The sequence below is a fragment of the Polypterus senegalus genome, chromosome 8 (assembly GCF_016835505.1).
Source record: "Polypterus senegalus isolate Bchr_013 chromosome 8, ASM1683550v1, whole genome shotgun sequence".
Taxonomy (NCBI): domain Eukaryota; kingdom Metazoa; phylum Chordata; class Cladistia; order Polypteriformes; family Polypteridae; genus Polypterus; species Polypterus senegalus.
Window position 1 is genome coordinate 142814054 of NC_053161.1, and position 19002 is coordinate 142833055.

A 19002-nucleotide genomic window follows, 5' to 3' on the forward strand; every position below is an offset into this window, starting at 1 on the left:
TAAGGCTAAAATGATGTTTTGCCTACTTGAAATAGCAATTTTAATGATTTATTCAAAATATGATAAATAGTAGATTCCTGCAGTTCATTTTTATGATTAATCCTGCAATTTGCCAGGTTGAGCATTCCTAGATAAAGGTTCTAATTCACAATTCACCTAAATCTGGGAATTAACCACTAAATTAACCAGTGTGTTTATATATAAAAAAAAAAAATGATGATGATGATGAGTCATTTGCAGTTTTCTAGACTTAAGTCCAGCTGGTTAGCCACAAGGCCTCCGCGCTGATTCACTCTGAATTTTTTATACAAGAATTAATATTTTACAGTGTCAACTTTAAAATCAATGGCTTGATCTGTCTGTATAGATGATGTAGAAATGTGAAGGCAATTAAATTGTGCATTTATTATTCATATTGTTTTAAAATATTAAACCAGTCAATACATATAAATGGATTGTACAGTGTAAAGTTTAAGAAATCAATTTTTGGTATTTGTTTTATTTTTCTTCTCCAGTTTCATTACTGGCATTTGCAAGCATGGCGGTGCTTGCCTTACTAGAGTTCTTGGTGTATCGTGATACTTGGATGAGTTATGAATATGAAGTGGATAAAGATTTCACCAGGTGAGTTTGACATAATAGAAATGTTTTTTTTAACTGTCATTTAAGTTGCTTCAAGTTTTTTGCCTGTAGTGGCCTCTTATTTTCAAAACTGATATCGCAGCTAAGTGTGCCATGCTTTGTTTTGTATCATTTGAACCAAACACATTTATTTATGTTGCAGAATTCTGCAGTACTGTGTCATCTTGCTGACAGGTTTAGCTATTTGCAGAATATTAGTTTGCATTTATTACATAGCTCTGACTTTTTTGTTAACTGCATTCTCAGACTTTGACTGATTTATAAAAGTACAGTGGCTACACTTAGCATGAGATTGCTGCCTATCTTGATCTAATTTATTTCATTATATTGCCTTTTGCTGCCAGTAACTGTGCTATGCTTGTATTTTTTCTTAAATACATTGAAATTGTTCACTTTTTATTTGCCATGCATTGTGCATTTCCTTTGGGGACCAGTTTACCATAATGTACTTCTGCTCTACATTCTTGTCAAATGCAGCATTCCATTATGCAGGGGAGTTGGATTTTTACTTTTTTGTATACGTAGTATATGGAAAGTATAGTATCAATTTCTGATTAACTGTGATTTTAGTTCCCTCTCCTTTTCTCTTTCTCAGATCGCTTTTCGGAAGGAAGTCAATTTCGTAGTTTTTATGAACAGTTCGAAGGTGCCTTTCCACATTTTCCTCCTTTGGAATAACAATGATAGATTGACAGATCAGACAAACGCACTTCGATTGTGACATTGTGAAAAAAAAAATCCTCTTCCAATTCCACATCCAGCCCATACCCTCCACAAACAGATTTTTTTTTAAAATCCCTTCGTTAGTCGATATAAATTGGAAGGCTAACTAGATCACAGCCGGAGTTTTGCAGTAGCTCGTGCATTTGATCGTGTGTGTGGGATGACCAGCATGTTAGAAGAAAGATCTCGGACTAGCCGCCCTGTATGTCAATCAAGTGGCACATGCCATAGGGAGGATATATGATAGACTAAAGTTTAAAAAAAAAAAGTTTTTGAATGCAACACAATCTACCTGCACTACCTTTGCGATCTACTTGTTGTTTGCGATCGAGGCATTGGGCACCCCTGGTTTAAACAAACAATTTATTTGAAATTTTGTAAAGTAGTTTTTCATGTGAAATTGTATTATAAGAAGAGAAATATAATAAAACTTTTATATCGGGTAGGGTAAGAAACACATAGATATGGAATTTTGCCTTAATCAGGTAACTGGAAATTATATCTTAATAGGTATCATCACTATTACATATACATTACTGCCATTATACTGTATAAATAGACATATATTAGATATTCATATAGATATAAAATTTGACATTGATCAGATTACTGGAAGTGGTATATTACTGACCACAAAAAGCAATCCAATTTAAAATTTTTGTTTGATCGAATTACCAGAAGTGGTTCTTTGCCTTATAAACTTGCATTATAAACAAAGGTAAGTGATTGAAATTTTGTAAGAAACAAACAGATATGAAGTTTCATTATTACCGGACAACCAGAAGTGTTATCTACTTTACCTGAACAGGTATAAGGAAAGTTGAGTGGAGAGCAATCCAGATTTTGTATGATTTATGTGTGGTGCCTTACAAAAGACTGGCAAATTAGTACTCATAAATGCCCTTAACAAAATAATTAACCATAGTTAGTATACGTATACGGAAGTATACTTCCAGCGTTTGGTATGGATCATTGTGACCCATCTGGTATAATAAAAGTGGGATTGACATTTTTATGGGCATCAAATTTGACTTTCTTTTTTTTATTCAGAACTAGGGATTTTCTAGAATTTACCCCACCACTCTGATTGACTGACAACATTTCAGTATGCTTTCTTGACAGTTAATTGTTTTGAGCTGTGGCTTTTTGAAATGTACTTTTTGTGTTTTTGGTTTTGTGCTTAAAATACAGTACTTTTTGTGATTTAATAGTGTTCGTGAAATTTTCCACAAAAGGTTATTAATTTATTGGTGAAATTATGCAACTTAGTGTTAGTATTTGTGTTCAATACTTATCATTTTGATTGGCTATATATGAATACTGACAGTTAGTAAGTTTGTTTTTTATTGTTACACATTGTTTTTTTTCAATGAAAGAAATTTGTTTTATCGGTAATTACAGTGGTTGTTTGAACTAATTTAATAAATTATATTATAATCAATAAAATCATTGTTTTATAATTTTTCTGGTAAGAGATCATTTTTATTTTATCATTATCATTTTGTATAGATATTCTTTAAAATTAAATATTTTGAAATTTACCATACTTTTCTGATTTGTACTACGCATTTACTTCTTCGTCCTTATGTTTAAGTCAACAAATTGTATTTCATATATGTTTTGATCTTTCATTAATTTTGCACTGTTTCTGAATTATTTGACATTTCTTCTCGTTTACCATAATTTTTGGATTGCCTGAACTTTTTTTTATTACCAACATTAAATTTTGTATGAGAAAATCAGAGATAAAATAGAAACAGCACCACAAAGACAGAAGAAAATTAATCAGTTGCATACATGTTTACTCTCTGATTTTTTTCATATAAACAGAATGAAAGAGTTAAAGACAGGGCTAGAATAATATATAATTTTGGGAATGTCTAATTATTCTTCTTATTTAGTAACTCTTTATTAACTATGTTGCATGTGTTATTTTTAACTGTTATTTAACTTATCAACAATGCAAAGAAATTACATGATACAAACCCAAAATAACACTAATTGGAAATTGATCTAATCAGGCAAAAGAACTATCAAATAAACTTGAAGTTTCACTAGGTACATGTTTTGTTTCACAAGTTGACATATTCAAATAATCTTTATATGTAATATGCTACCGTGGCTGTTTGTTTGTCTGTCCAGGATTTTAAGTCACCTGTAGCTTGCAAACCATTTGACGTTAAGACCTGAAATTTTGTACACATATACGATGTGACGTCTGCTATCCACTTTCGGGGCAATGATCGACCTCCAAGGTTATTCCTCTTTTTATTTTATTGTCAAATCAACTCTGGGCAGCAGCCAGCAGGGCGGCGCATGTGTACCCTCGCCGTTCTCATCCCTACCACCTCATACTGCTGTCATTTCCCCTACCTCTTCATATCATTCTTGAGGCAGATTGAAGACTTAAGTGCCAGCTTAAGTGAAAAATTAAGGAAAACATACCAAGTAGTGCTGGGAGGTATACCAGTTCATACCAAAAACCGTTTTTTATTTTTGGTATGATATGGGTTTTTCTTGTACTGCAACACCGGCCTAAACAACATTCGGAAGGTGGCACAGCAGGAAACTGTTTAAGGGGGGGACCCTTTTCACTGCTGCACCGCCGAACACGCATGCAACAGAGTATATGCGTTAGTGGAGGTATTGAGCGGTGAAAATGGACAGAGAGCATTCCGAAACTGAAGCTGTTGCAGACGATAAAGTTGAACATGATGACACAGAGGAACTTTTGCCGATACTTTGGTTTTAAAAGGTCGGATGTGGACCATTATGTTCAAATGTGTGAATACTGTTTCTATACTACTGGATAATACTACAAGCCAAGTTGTACTTGTTTTATTTTTTTTCAATACTGTGTAATGTATCTGGGTACTGTGTAATAGTGTGATGACATATTGACTTTATTATCAACATGTCCACTTTAATCTCGACGCTTATGATGAGAATAAAGTCGACATGCTGACTTTATTCTCGTAATTTCTCATTAAAGTAGAACATTGTAAATTAAACTTCATCTTAAAATGAAGATTTAATTTACTAGATTTTCTCAAACCCTGTAATAAGTTATGTAGCACATTAAATGCTTTGTGTTAAGTGTTCCCCGAGCATGATATCAAGTATTTATCTTCTAAATTTTCAGAGAGCAGGAATATCATGAAGTGAATGTATTCTGTGCGGCGATCCCTGCCAGAGCCTCCTCTTAGTGCGGAGGAAGTTGGTTTAAGAAGCGCGTAGCAATTAACATCTGGGTCAGGGAACACTGAACACAGAGCATTTAATGTGCTACATTAACTTATGACGGAGTTTGAGAAAATCTATTAAATTAAACATTGATTTTAGGATGAAGTTTAGTTTACGAGATTCTACTTTAATGACAAAATAAACTATGAGAATAAAGTGGAAATGTCGACTTTAATCTCGACATATAGTTTTTTTTTTTCTTCACCATGGCCCTAATATGCTTCCGTAGGGCTATACCACAAATAGCATTATAAATGCAAGTTGCAGTTTTATTATTTATGTATATAGCTTGAAACAAGATCCATATTAATGCAATTTGCCTTAATGATGGTTCAGTTGGTAAAGATGTTTCACCAAGTTGCACTTGTTTTGTTTTATTTTATTTTTATTTGGTGAATACTGTGTAATGCACCAGGGCTTGAAGTCTTGAAGTAATAGTGCAACTTCCAGTAATAATACTATTATTTATTTTATTGTTATTATTTATTAGTTTAAATATTATACAGTTTAATGATGGTACAGTTGTTTAAAAAGTCACTTTAACGTGTCAGTGGACAGAGATTGTTAACATTAACAGGAAGTGTAATTAGTTTACAAAAAATATTTACTATTTATTCCTTTTCTAAGACATGTTCAGTGCAATTCAACTTTTGACAAGCACCTCTGGCTATTTTACTAAGTCTAAATGCCTCTTTGGATGGTTGAAAATATGTTGTCAAAATTTTAGCTTAAGTTTGCAAAATTTGTTCAATAAAAAGGCTCAATATTTTGACTGCAACTGTCATGCAACGTGATTCCTTCTCTTCATTAGTGCCCTCCCTTGAAAACTATCACTTTATGGGGCCATGCAAACTTGTATTAATACTTGTGTGCACATTAAAATGTTTTTTGTACAATGCTCATTAGAGTGGAATAGGTTATTCTTAGCCAGTCTTCTGCAGTATTTGCAGTGGAAAATGTGGTTAACATCCACTCATGCATGGGGAAAAAAATACCATTGAATACTGTGAAATTGGTATAATTTTGAAAAATACTGTGATATAGAATTTTGGTCATACCGCCAAGCACTAGTACTAAGTAATTGCAACACAAACACTAACTTGTTGAGTTTTAATGCAAAAAGATGCCGAAGAAAGAAGACAAGAGCTGCTCAGGAAGCAGCAAGCACATCAACCTCTGAGCAAACGAATGCTAAACGTACAGTGATAGAGTATGAAAACTATGAATGCTCAAGTTAAGTGTATTCACAGCACGTTGTCGTGCAGTGCGCCATTACTGGTTATTATATAATCTCTATGTATACGCAAAAGTGGAGAACACTCCAGATTTTTTCACTCTGAAAGCATGGCATTAAACATTTTGCTGTGTTGCAATATACAGTCATACTTTTAAGGTTTTTTTTTTTCCTTCACACTTTATCAAAAAATACAGTTTTATACATTTTTAAATTACACATTAAAAAAATAATGTGGTGTATATCACAATTTAGGCTGTTGTATACATGAGTCTTTTATGAGAGACGATCATCAAACTTGGTACATACACATTGGCATGCAGATGTTTGGGCACCTTTGCTTAATTCTTCTGTTACTGAGAATGGTTAAGTGAGCCGAAGATGAACTGATCACCAAAAGGCAATTTAAAGATGACACATTTCTTGACTATTTTAAGCAAGATTAAGTTTTATTTCCATCACTTACAGGTACCAAATACAAAAAAAGGAAAAGGGCCTGAAGCAAAAGTTGGGCACCTGACATGGTCAGTACTTACTGTAGTAAGACCCTCTTTGGCAATTATTACAGTTTGTAAATGCTTTTTGTAGCCAGCTAAGAGTTTTTCAGTTCTTACTTAGGGTATTTTCACACATTTTGTCCTTGCAAAAGACTTCTAATTCTGCAAGATTCTTGGGCCCTCTTGCATGCACTGCTCTTTTGAGACCTATCCACAGATTTTCAATGATGTTTAGGTCAGGGGACTGTGAGGGCTATGGCAAAGCCATCAGCTTGCGTCTCTAGAGGTATTCCATTTATAAATTTTGAATTAAGTCTTGACCTCACCATTCCTGTTGACTGCCATTTCTTAATAACTTTACGGACTGAGAAAACAGCTAATTGAAAATGCTTTACTATCTTCTTATAACCTTCTCCTGCTTTCTGACCATCAATTATTTTATTTTCAGAGGGATAGGCAGCTGCCAAGAGCTTGGCTGCTGATTGTTCGGACAAGGTTTAAGGAGTTGGAGAATTTATACAGTTTAGCAATCTGCATAACCTGGGGTTTCATAAGATGATTGTGAACAAGCCAAACTGAGTCTGAGACCTCAGTAAAAGTTATCTGAGATGTCAGCTATCTTGGCGTTCCCAAACTTTTGCATGGTACTCCTTTCCTTTCTTCATCATACAATTGTACAAAACAAAAACAATACATTAATCTTACATAAAATGTTGATAGGAAATGTCTCATCTTTAATTTTATGACTTTTGGTTATCAGTTAATCTTCTGCTAACTTAGCAAGTCACAGAAACAAACATTTTAAGCAAGGGTGACCACATTTTTGTATGTCACTATAGATGCTGCACCTTTTGCCCATTCTTCACAGAATTGCTTAGACTTCCTCAAAGGTACAGTAATGTGAACCAGAGCCTCACCCTTTGCTATTTAAACCAATTCAGATTTGAATTTACATAAGAAAGGAGAGAAAAAGCCAAGCAAAATGACACATTTTATTGACTATCTAAAAAGATTACAATATGCAAGCTTTCGAGGCAAATGGAGGTTTCAGTAAAATTTGCAGAGTTTATCATGTTAGATTGACGTCATGGACTGAATTTGGACAGACTTGGGCTTAACAGACCAACCCAGAGTTTCTGAGTTAGAAAGCAGACTTAAGAGGACGTTCCAGCAGAAAGTTCCGACTAGAAACTCCGAAGTTCCAAGTTCTCTCTTCAAATGGAACACTGCATTACCCTGTCTTGCTCTCAGTATGGCATGCGATGGTGTAAGAATGAAGTAGGTGTATGACTTTAATGTGCTGCGTCTTATTCATAGTAGTACATTGTAGCATGATAAGAAGCTAAAAGTGCCCTTTCAACACTCATTCTCCATTTTCCACATGATGTGTATCTTCTCCTTTGAAGATTTCACCTGACAAACTTACCCAACTATGGCTGTATGGAGCTTGCACAAGGTGTTGTGTCTGTCTCTGCTTGTAGCTTTGTGCATGTAGAAGGAGTTCATTGCCAAATAACCTTACTGCATTTAAAACCATTGATATAGTTTATTTGAAGCCATATTTTGCATTTTTAAGGATATCATCAAACCATAGTTTGCTGTTCTTTCGGGCAGGGTTAACAGGTTGTATAGGGTCAATCCTGTGTACATCAATTTCCACTATAAGCAGTGCCTATGAATTTATTGTTTATGCAAAGTGAGATTACATTTTGCTAATTTTGTAATTCAGCAGTCGTCAAGTAAAGGCTGTTTGTTTCACCAGTGGATGCAGGAACATGATTTCTTGAACATCTATGATGTTTTAGTGGATTAAGAAAATTCCTTGGTGGCTTCTGTCTGTAGTTACTTATATAGGAAAAAAACTATAGTCGCCACATTCTGATAAGACATGACTAGTGCTTCTTCCTTATGAAGTGTTTGTTTTTTTAACACTGCTTTTCAGGTTTTTGTGTAAATATTCACTAAATACCGTTTAGAGCATTATTCTATTTATCAAGAGGGCAGTGGATGTTTTAAAATTATTTACACAGTGATTTAGAACAATCTTTTATCCAAGCCACTAATTTAGCACCTTGTTCTCCATTCTCTTATGTAAGCCCTCCACCCAGCTGTAGTTTTGTTTTGGTTTTTTTTTGTGTTGAAAAAGTTTTCAAAGATGTATTATAAATATAATTAAATAAAACATAATTAGTGTTTGGGGCTACCAGCAAAAATTGGTGAATATTTAAAATAAAGAAATCAAGGAAAGCCTAGAATGTGTAATATAATAGTTACATACACAATGCTAGGTGTAATCAGGCTGCATTGCATCCAGAATGTCTTGCGGTATAACTGAAATTCAATTAAAATGACATGCAGCTTATAGTGTTGCTTTTGTGTCTCGATTAGTTTTGGATTTCTGCAAGTTGTGCTTTTATGAATACTATCCTAAACCCGCTGTAGGATATGGCAGTGTAAGAATAGGAATGGAAAACGGTGAGAAAGGAATTCAGAAATCAAGAAGAAAGAAATACTTCTTGAAAGACGCAGTTGTGAATAGGCGTTTTGCTGGAGATGACCAATAATGAGTTGAAAGATCTACCATAGAAAAAGCCATGCACTACAGTAGTTTTGTTGCATGTATCATGGACTTCCTGGAAATGTGGATGGTAATATGATCATTTTGCCTACAGGTACGTTATTTTCAGCCTTTGCTTGCAGTGTGTCTGCTAGTCCTTTGTATTGTTCCACACGCAGATCTTGTTGATGTAATATGAGAAAGTTGAGACGCGCATCCTCTGTTTTAACATACGCATCTACGATGTACTGTTGGAATAGTTTGTCACTGGAGTGCAAAATACTAAATGTATTCCATGTAATCTTTACTCGTAAAATTGGCATTGAGAAAGCCTGACTCGTTGGTTCTTTTATCAGGAACATGTTGTAAATCTTTGTGCCAGCCAATGTCTCTGTAAGGGAATAAAACTGGGTAAACCATAGGATTGCAATTCATATCGAGCGTGGAAATCGGTTTACAGGAGTTGCCTCTGGGATAGATGAAATGTCCTTTTTGGCAGGGGGTTCGCCATCTTCTCGGACGAAAATCGCTGCAAAATTGGTTTGACATGTCGGGGCATTGTGTCGTTGTAAATCCTGCCCAGGGTTTTCCTTGAAAACCATTCGTACAGATGCTGTTGGATTGGACTGAGCGATTTTATGCATGTGTTTGTATGATTTAGCGAAGGGGTTGATGGTTCTGAGCATGGAATCTAGCTGAAGAAATAAACTTTCGCTGCATGCAGAGTTTGCTTTATTTAGTAAGCGTACTTCAGTAGCTTGCGCTGTGTCAAAAAAACATACAACTGTCCATATCCTGGAGAGGTAGAAGTGTTAGCGTATAGTGGAGAAATTTGGTGATAAATTTGCCTGTGTATTTTAAAACCGTATGGTCTGTGGCCAGGTGGTTGAGTTATCTGTGGAAGAGGACGAATAGGAATCGAGAAATGCCGTGTCGGCTGTGTGTGGGCGTGACCGGTTTTGAAGTGGAAGCAAGACTAACCAGAATAGAAATATACTGTATATAAGAGATAAACATAAGTGTATTTGGCACTCATAAATTACTTTATGGTCTTAGAAATAAAGTGGTGGTCTTCACTTGTACTAAATATTACTTGCTAGCCTTTTGCCATCCATAAGAATTGAAATCTCATTAGAGGAACATCCCGAGTTGCAGATGTGGTGTTTGTTAGAGAATCGTATCGAAGAGCTATTTGTAAGTTGGTCAGAAGTTTCTACAATTCACTCTTTTTTTTTATCTTTAATAGTACTGGTAGTATATCTCAGTAAGTTGAAGGAAGCAAATTAGAGATAAGGGGTGTTCAATGTGTTGAAGATATATTAAACTAAAAAAACATAGAATATAGAAGTTTAATAGGTATTGAATACATCTTAAAGTAGTCCTCTTTTTCATAGTCCGTGTACCCTTATGTTTACTTGACAGATTACCTGCTGCTTTGTCTATAAATATTAAAAGTTGTAGTTTAAACTATGGATTAAGGTTCTTGTTTAACTTTCTGTAACAGAAAATGTGTTTCTGTTGGGAGGAAACACTTGCTTTTCTCTGCCTCTGTAAGGTGTATAGATCTTAAAACAGATTTAAAATATAAGCATTTTCAAGTATTTTTTTTTTATTCTTAGTGATGTTTTCTGTCAGGAGTCTTCACTTTGCCCAAAATTATTTTTGATTATATTCTGGTAACGTTTTATAAATTACTCTTTTATAACTGTTTTTATAATTAATACCATCTTTTTTTCTTTTAGTAAATTGAGAATAAATATTGACATTACAGTTGCAATGAGATGCCAATGTAAGTATTAAAGTAATTCATATTTTTCCCCAATTTTTTTGCATGTAAACTTAACATTCCTATGGTGTGTGATAATTTTGTTAGAAATTCAATTACCACTTGATTGTTGGCCCTAATTTTTCTTGTTGTATTTTTCCATATTTTGCATGTCCTGTTGTACTTTTTGCTGAATCCCCATGACTTGAAATAGTAAACATTTTGGAAAAATGTATAGGTGGCTTAAGAAATTAATTTTAAGGAGTGAAGTAATTATCTTTTTATTTAAAGAAGGCATTTTTAAAAACATACTGTATTTAAACAATTATTTTGGTATTGTCCAATCATCTTCTGGCCTTTAGAAGTAAAAAAAATCTTGAAAAATCTATTTATTTTTTCAAAATATCTTACATAATTAATTACTATTAATCATTTTTTTCTCTCTTCCACCTTCCTCAAGATGTTGGAGCAGATGTTTTAGACTTAGCAGAAACCATGGTTTCAGCATCAGATGGTTTAAAATATGAACCTGTAAGTATTTAAAAATAAGTCTCATAAAGAATTTTTGGTAATCTTATTTGGTAATTGCTTTTGACATATCCATTTATTGAAGTAAATGCTTACTTTTCAGAATTAATTCTTCAGTAATGCAGTGTTATATTTGTGTGTTACATGTCAGATATAGTGGTGGTGTCAGTGCTGCTGTCTAATGGCTCCTTTGAAACCATTGATCCTGAGAAGTTTTATTGCACTTGCTGTGATTATGTTTATTACTTCTGGATATTTCAGATTTCCCTGCTCCCAAGAGACATGCATATTGGGTTAATTGATGATTTTAAAAAGGCTTGTTATTGCCAAATGTGAGTGTACCATGTCATGTTGATGGCTGAATGGGACTAAGTGTTTTTTTGTTTTTTTTTTTTAAATCTGGTTTTCACCTAAGTTGTAAAGGTTTCATCTTTCTCCCACCTGCTTAAACAATGAATCAACTTTAGTCTTGCTTTCTTTCTGACTGTAGCACTATAATTATGTCTTGTGCTGCAAAATAACTGTTGTACTCCTACTGGAATGCATGCCTCAAAGTGTCAATTAAATGTTATTGTACATTAATAACATAAATGCCACTGCAACATCTGGTCACATGTCCTGATGAATGTAACTTTATTTTTTACTTGCTACTTTTGAGTTTATTGTGAGTTAATTCTGCTTGTTTGACAATGTTGCATAAGTGTGGCTATAATATGCTAAGACATTAAAATATTTACAACAACAGAAAAACAGAAGCTGGTTCCCTAATAACAATCGAAAACACTGATATCAAATTTTCCTTTTTTGGAGGTTTTAAATCTTCATTCTACAAATATGTAAAAGACCCCACTCTCACCTTACATCACATTCTACAAAAAAGTTAAGACAATGTCACATTGCATGACTTTTGTCCAGCGATTTTTAGTTATAGACTTTATATAATTGTAGCAAGTAGGGAGCAGTTGTGTCATGCTTTTTATGACTTTCAGTCTCGTAGTGTGACATACCCAATGACTCAGCCAATTTAGCCCATGACTCACCCCAACAAAATCAAACAGTTTTGGTTTTGCCTCAAGTCATAGAAGCAGGCTTATTGTTTATGAGAGATGACAACAAATGAATGCTCATCTGGAACTACACTGCATACGATGCTGCAGTAAGGAATAAAGAACACAAGTGTTTTGGACCATGCAAACAGAGGAGGGGCTTGTCTGCCTGTCTGTGACATCTTTTATGTAAAATGACAGAATAGAAAAAGAAGGCCCAAGATTGCAGCTGTTAGTTAAAGGGGTGAGCACAGGATTCCTTGTAAATGTGAACCTGTGCAGGAAAGTCCTCATGCAGTTGGATAATTTGACATTCCTGATTATTTCTAGTCATTTAAATCATCAAGTTGACACGATTTAAAATCAGCAACTGTAGTAATCAAGTTTGCCATCCCCGCCGATTGGATGTCATGTGACATGACATTGGCTTAAGTCTGCTCCAGTAATATAACCATTGAATACATGCTTCTATCCAGGGTTAGTTCCATTTTGGCTGACTGTGAGATTTTAGTGGACAAAGCAGATACAAGGAATAGATGGAAGAATATTAGGGATACTGGCATTTTTTAATTTTAGAATCAATTGTTTATTCTCTAACAACCTTTTTATTTATTTTTTTTGTTTTAATGTCAGGTGATCTTTGATCTTTCACCTCAGCAAAAGATCTGGCAAAGGTAAGAAGTTATTAAAATATTAATTGAATTCACTGGCGGTCATACCATTTTTTTTTTTTTTGTTCTTGTATTAAGCGAATACTTAAAGCTTTCAAAAATAGTTATCTCAAAAGATTGGTTTCTAGAACTTTTAAAAGCAAATATATATATTGCACTGTGTTACAAATTGTTCCCACATGCTATACACATTTTTGCTTATTATTTTTGGTGATTTTTTATTTTTAAATGAAAACTGAAATGAGTAGTGTATATATAAGAATACAGGGAGAACTGCTGGACTTCAAAATGGAAGCAATAAAGTACTTGATTGTACATTATTAAAGCCATCAATGTGGAAACTGTTCTCCTTACTGGGTGTTGATAACATTAGCAATACTAAGTAATAATATGACAAGAAGTGCCCACAAAAATTATTTTTATCAGGTTTAAACTTTGGATTTTTTCCCTTAAACTTCATTTAAGGAAAATACTTTGAGATACAGTGTACTTGTTCTGGTAACTTTTAAACCAGACATTTCTCCTTTTAGTCTTTAGTCTCTTGCTTTAAAATATTTTGGTTTGTTTTCATTAAAGCTTAAGAATTACAAATATTACAATGAGACTTTAAAATATATTATAAACAGATGGCAAATAGATTTACAAATCGATATTAATATTAATGCCGAAGTGCTAAATTCAATTCGTGCACTTTTTATTTATAGCTAATGTACTGTAATTTTTACCACCGTTTGTTCTTTGAGCAACATCCATTGATTAAGGTTATGCAATGGACTGTATGATTGTACAAAACACTGCAACACACAGCAGTTTATACCAGTAAGCACTGTAAATGGATTAAAGTATACTGTTGCAACGCACAGATTGTCAGCATATACTCTGATCTATAGCTCCTTAGATCTAGTACTTTTTTTAGAGTTGTTACTGAGCTACAATGGAAACCTGTACAGAACCTTTTAAAGTGTGTATTTACTGGATACTCTTTACCCAACATAGTATACTTTGAGTAAAATAAAAGCTTGTGTTTGAATATCAATCAACTTATACAAATCTCAACTTTTTAATGTTTTAAACAACATTGCTCTTTTCTTTAAAATAATGCTGTGGTCAAACAGCGAGGGATGCGGTGAAATGAAATATTCCAGCTGGTTTGAATACTAAAAAACAAATCTCCAGGGGTTCCAAGACTGAATGACTATACATGCCCCATTTGGTCATTCTGCAGATTTGTATTGTGTTAATAGACCTAAAAAAATCAACAAAAACATTTTACTTGTTGCTGTCAACAAATTCAAACTTTAGTTTGTGATTATGATGCTTCAAGTTTTATTCTTTCCAACGCATGCACTACAAATAAACTATGTAAAGGTGTTATTAAACTTTTTTTTTGTAATTTTCAGCAGTACTAGGCTTTCATATCTTTACCAAAGTTATTCCAGATTATTGGAAATTTTTGGTGCATAAAAACAAAATCCATCCACCAGGTTTTTTTGTGCACTGTTTGTGAATAATTGATCATTCCAGTGTTCTAAGATTTGATATTTCGACTAGGGATGTATGAGAACAGTCACTCCAAAGTATAGTGACGTACAAGATTGTTGAGAGTTTTGTAAACCGTTAGGAGTACAGTAAAACTTTGATTATCCATCTGAGGTTGGAACTGTGGTTGTGACAGATGAGAGAAATGATGGATAACAGAACAGCTACTTTAAAAATGATATACAGTACACTAGTTTAGACAACAGTGTATTTATTTACAAAAAAATTCATATAATATTGTAATATATGGGGTAATAAGCAAATACAACTCAGAGGTACTAAAGTTTTCTACGTTTTACGTGGAGTCTTCGTTCTGTAACAAATGGTACCCTGTCTTATACTCCGTTATCTGGGTTACAAAGTACATTGAGTGGGATGAGAGGTTCAAAGAAGGGCAAGATGTCAATGATGATCCCAGAAGTGGATCATCCATTATGACAATACTTCAAGCAATGGTGCACTCAGTTTTCACAAAAGTTTGGCTAAGAAATTAATACTGTGTTGGATCATCCATGAGACCTGTCCAGCCTGTCAGTGATGTGGACCCCCAGGTACTTACAGCAGTGCACCACCTCCAGTCCCTGAATAGTGACTGGGCGTAGTGGCAGTTTGTTACCCTCCTTGTTTTTGCTGAAGTTAAGATGCACCTTACTCCTATACGCTGCCTCCTCCCCCTTATTAATACGCCCCATTCTGTCTCGCCTCCCCCTTATCAATGCTTAGTGTAGAATTGTGATGATGAGGGTTCACTCCATGCTCCAATTCAGCTTCTGGGAGCCCTTGAACCCGACACCGTTGATAATGTTACCAATGAGCTTGGTAGTGAGGCACAACAATGAAGCAAGGGGATGGTGCAAAAGTGCCAATTGCTTTTATTAAAACAACAGTGTTCATATAAATAAGTGCAGTGTTTCACAAGCCTTCAAATAAATAATCCATAAAATTGGTGAAAAATTTGGAGGTTAAAAACACAATAGAAAAAAAATCTTTAAACAAAAAACAACAAAGTTAAAACAATGGCATGAAGCAGTCTCTTTAAAGCAAAGCCCAGTGCATTCTTCTGCTACTGGTGACTCCCCTGTTTCTCCCTCCTGGCTATACACCAGGGGAGCCACCGTTGCTGCAGCTGACCTCCTTCTACCTTCTGATCTGGAGGCTTCCCGATTCCTGGCTTCGGTTCAGCACTCCCCAGACCGAGATTTGGTTTCCCCCAATCGCTAGGACAAATCCACCTGCTAAGTCTCCCGACTCCCGCTGCCCTCTCAGCCTTACGTGGCCAGCCATACTTCTTCCGTTCACTCCCGCTCCTCCATAAAATGCTCAGCGGGAGCAACCACTACCAACTGCTCCTCGGGTGCCGACCAAACGCCCAGGCTTACAGCTCAGCTGCCCTCGAGCCTGCTCGTTTTCACTGTCTTGCACCGGCTTTCCTCTCCCCGCTACCTGCCTTCTTCTCCTGCAACCTCCGTTCACTTTTCTTTTTTATTTTTCGCCCCACTAGTCGCCTTGCACTTATATTTATTACGGGGACATGGATCAGATGTGGCAATTAGCAGCTCCCAGCACCAATAACGGATGCGGACAACTTCTTACCTGTACACTTAAACGAGAATCACCCGCATCACTAATCACCCCAGTAACCTATCCGCCACACTTATCATGCCCCCTTGCTAAGCTGTGAGTTTGGTGATGTATTATTTAAAACGTGGCCTCTTCGACGTGAGCTGTGGACCCACTACACCACAAGAATCATCAGAAATTTTCTGCAGGTGTCATGACCTGGTGTTATGTTTATTGTCCCACAGCAGAGACACACTGCTTGAGCCTCAACACTGCAGGTTCATCCTTCTTGCATATCCCTGAGATTACTCCTTAACAGGGATGGCTAGATGATACTGAATGCACTTAAGAAATCAAAAATTCACAATCCTCACAGTGCTGCCAGCTTCATCTAGAAGGCAACCAGCCTTGTGGAGAAAATAGATAATGGCATCTTTCACTCCAGTCTTTGCCTGTTAGGCACACTATAGTGGGTCTAAGTGGTCTTTTACAAGAGGACTCATATAGTCCAGAATTAACCCCTCAAAGGTTTTCATTATATGGAGTGTAAGGGCCACTGTTCTGTAGTCATTAAGTGAAGATGTGCCTACTGTTTTCTTAATTAAAAAAAGAATTGTTTTATATGAGGTGTGACAATTTAATTCTTAGAATGGATGTGTAGTGTTGCCTGTGCTACAGAGTGCTGCTGAAACATTGGAGCTGTTGAAAGTGGCATATGGTGAAGATGCTATGAAAAAAGCCAAGTGTCTTTGAGTGGAATGAGAGGTTCAGAAAGGGGCAAGAAGATGTCAACGATGACGCTAGAAGTAGATCATCCATCATGATAATGCTAAGAAGTTAATACTGTATTGGATCATCCACCCTTTTTAACTGGCGTAGCCCCTTGTGATTTCTGGTTATTCCCAAAAATAAAAATTACTATGAAAAGACAGATTTTCAGACATTTCTAACATAATTTGACAAAGGAACTTCAGGATTTTGCTGAAACAGAGTTCCAGATATGTTTCCAGCAATGACGATGCCATCAAACTAAAAGCATAGCTGTGGAAGGAGATAATTTTGAGGTGACAGTAGCTGCTAATGTGCAGACATTTTTTCAACAGGTTCATTCTAAGAATTAAATTGTTACACCTCATATATAATGTAAAATATACTGTAACTCTGAATCCATAATCACACTTCAATTCTATTCTTATGACTTTCCCCTAGGATCCTCATTTTTACTTATTTATTTAACCAAAGCCAGAAACTAGAGTTTGTTTTTTTCTTTGTTTAGTTAGTTAGGAAATTACTGCTCATCTAATTTGTAATTCTGTTAAAATAATTAGAGCTGTGTAATGAGTGTTAACATGTGCGAATAATGCGTTAAAAATTTCTGCTAGTACATATTTTAATTCATCTAATTTAATCTGGTCAATCTGACCATGCTTCACACTTAAAGAAACAGCACCAAATGAGTCCAGGTCTATTAATAGCGCTTGATTGTTTCCTTTGTTGCTTCTTCATAAGAAACTTCAACCACATACACCCGTATTACAAGGGATGAGTGGCAGTTCTACTGAATTGTCCTGTATTAGAACATAAAATATAGAGTACTGTATTGGATCAGTAAGGGAGATGATTTGACCTGTATTTTCATACACATCATCTCATATATACACTAGCTGTTCAAAGTGCCAAAAATAACAAAAACAATTAAAATCAAACCAGTTATACAAGTGGAGTGAATGAGTTCTATTTTCATGTTGCACTGTTGCAGATGGACAAGCAGTGCATGCTTCATCACCCATGCCATTGTGCTGCTGCTGCATTCATATATTGACCGGAAAAAAAAGTCATTACACAGTATAGAGGCAGAACAAGATGCTAAATCCAGTGATATCTGTTAACGAAAGTTCACCATTGAAATGTAAGAGGCTGTCAAGGTATAAATTTGATTGCGAGGCAGAATTTCAGTGGGTCAGCCCTCTACATGGTGATGAATACTTTTGGCATGGAGCTTTTTCTGTCGCCCACAGAGGAATATCTCCCCTTAAGCAGCATGTTGCAGGTGCTACCCATGGCCTAGCTGCTAAATAGCAGATGTTACAGAGTGAAATCGCTCATTTCCTTACATCTGACTCACACTCCTCACAGTGCAGATCTGGTATGTTGCTGCTGCTGTTTAATTGCATGTTACCTACTGTAGCCATCATTAGAATATATATTCCACTGGAACCAATAAAACTAGGCAAAAATCAGTGCAAATTGATAATTCTATTTTTTCCATCAATTTGGGCTGAAGGTTAAGATAGTTAGACTTTGTTTATAATCTAAAAATCATACATTCTATGATAATGTGAAATTTACAAAACCTAAATAAATAACCCTATCAGATACATGTTTAGTGTTTGGTCTTTTTTTTCTCTTCAGTCTGTCCTTTGCTGTTTAGACAGGTGTTTGGTGGTTGTTGGGTGTTGCTTCTGTTACACAAAACTATTCAATAAACTGAAATGATTTAATATACATAGACAAGTGATTATTGAAGCTTTTTTTTTTTAAATGATTTCTTTATCGAAAAATATTAATATTCTGGAAGGAAATACAATAAATTGTGATTAATATGCAGTTAATTTTGATTACAATTTTTAATTGTTAATCGTGATTATATTTTTATCTCCAAAAGCCGTCCTAGAAATAATCTGGATGTTGAGAGCCTTGGGGACATCTGATACTATAGATATGTATTGTCTGCACAATTGTGGTAATTTAAATATTAAATATCTGAACAAAGAGGAGCATGGACATTGAGAATAATAAAGTGCTTAAAAGCGATCCCTGAGGCTCATCATACATAATATCCTGCATTTCTGACATGTAATCAACACCATTTATTATGTTCAATTCAGTCCAATTTAAAACACTTCTAGAAAGGAATTGTGAGTTTCCCCTTTGGATTAATAAAGTATCTATCTGTCTGTCTAACTAAGGCAGTTCATTAGAATGCTACGATCTGTA

At 35.0% G+C, this 19002-nt stretch overlaps 1 protein-coding gene across 1 annotated transcript in view; it reads left to right on the plus strand.

The window, feature by feature from the left end:
* ergic2 (ERGIC and golgi 2) overlaps nucleotides 1–19002 on the plus strand; it is a 95588-nt gene that overhangs the window by 25689 nt on the left and 50897 nt on the right. The window contains exons 3-6 of the mRNA XM_039761870.1: nucleotides 516–624; nucleotides 10639–10685; nucleotides 11122–11192; nucleotides 12869–12909. Coding sequence (XP_039617804.1) covers nucleotides 516–624; nucleotides 10639–10685; nucleotides 11122–11192; nucleotides 12869–12909 — 268 coding nt within the window. The remainder of the gene's footprint in view (nucleotides 1–515; nucleotides 625–10638; nucleotides 10686–11121; nucleotides 11193–12868; nucleotides 12910–19002) is intronic.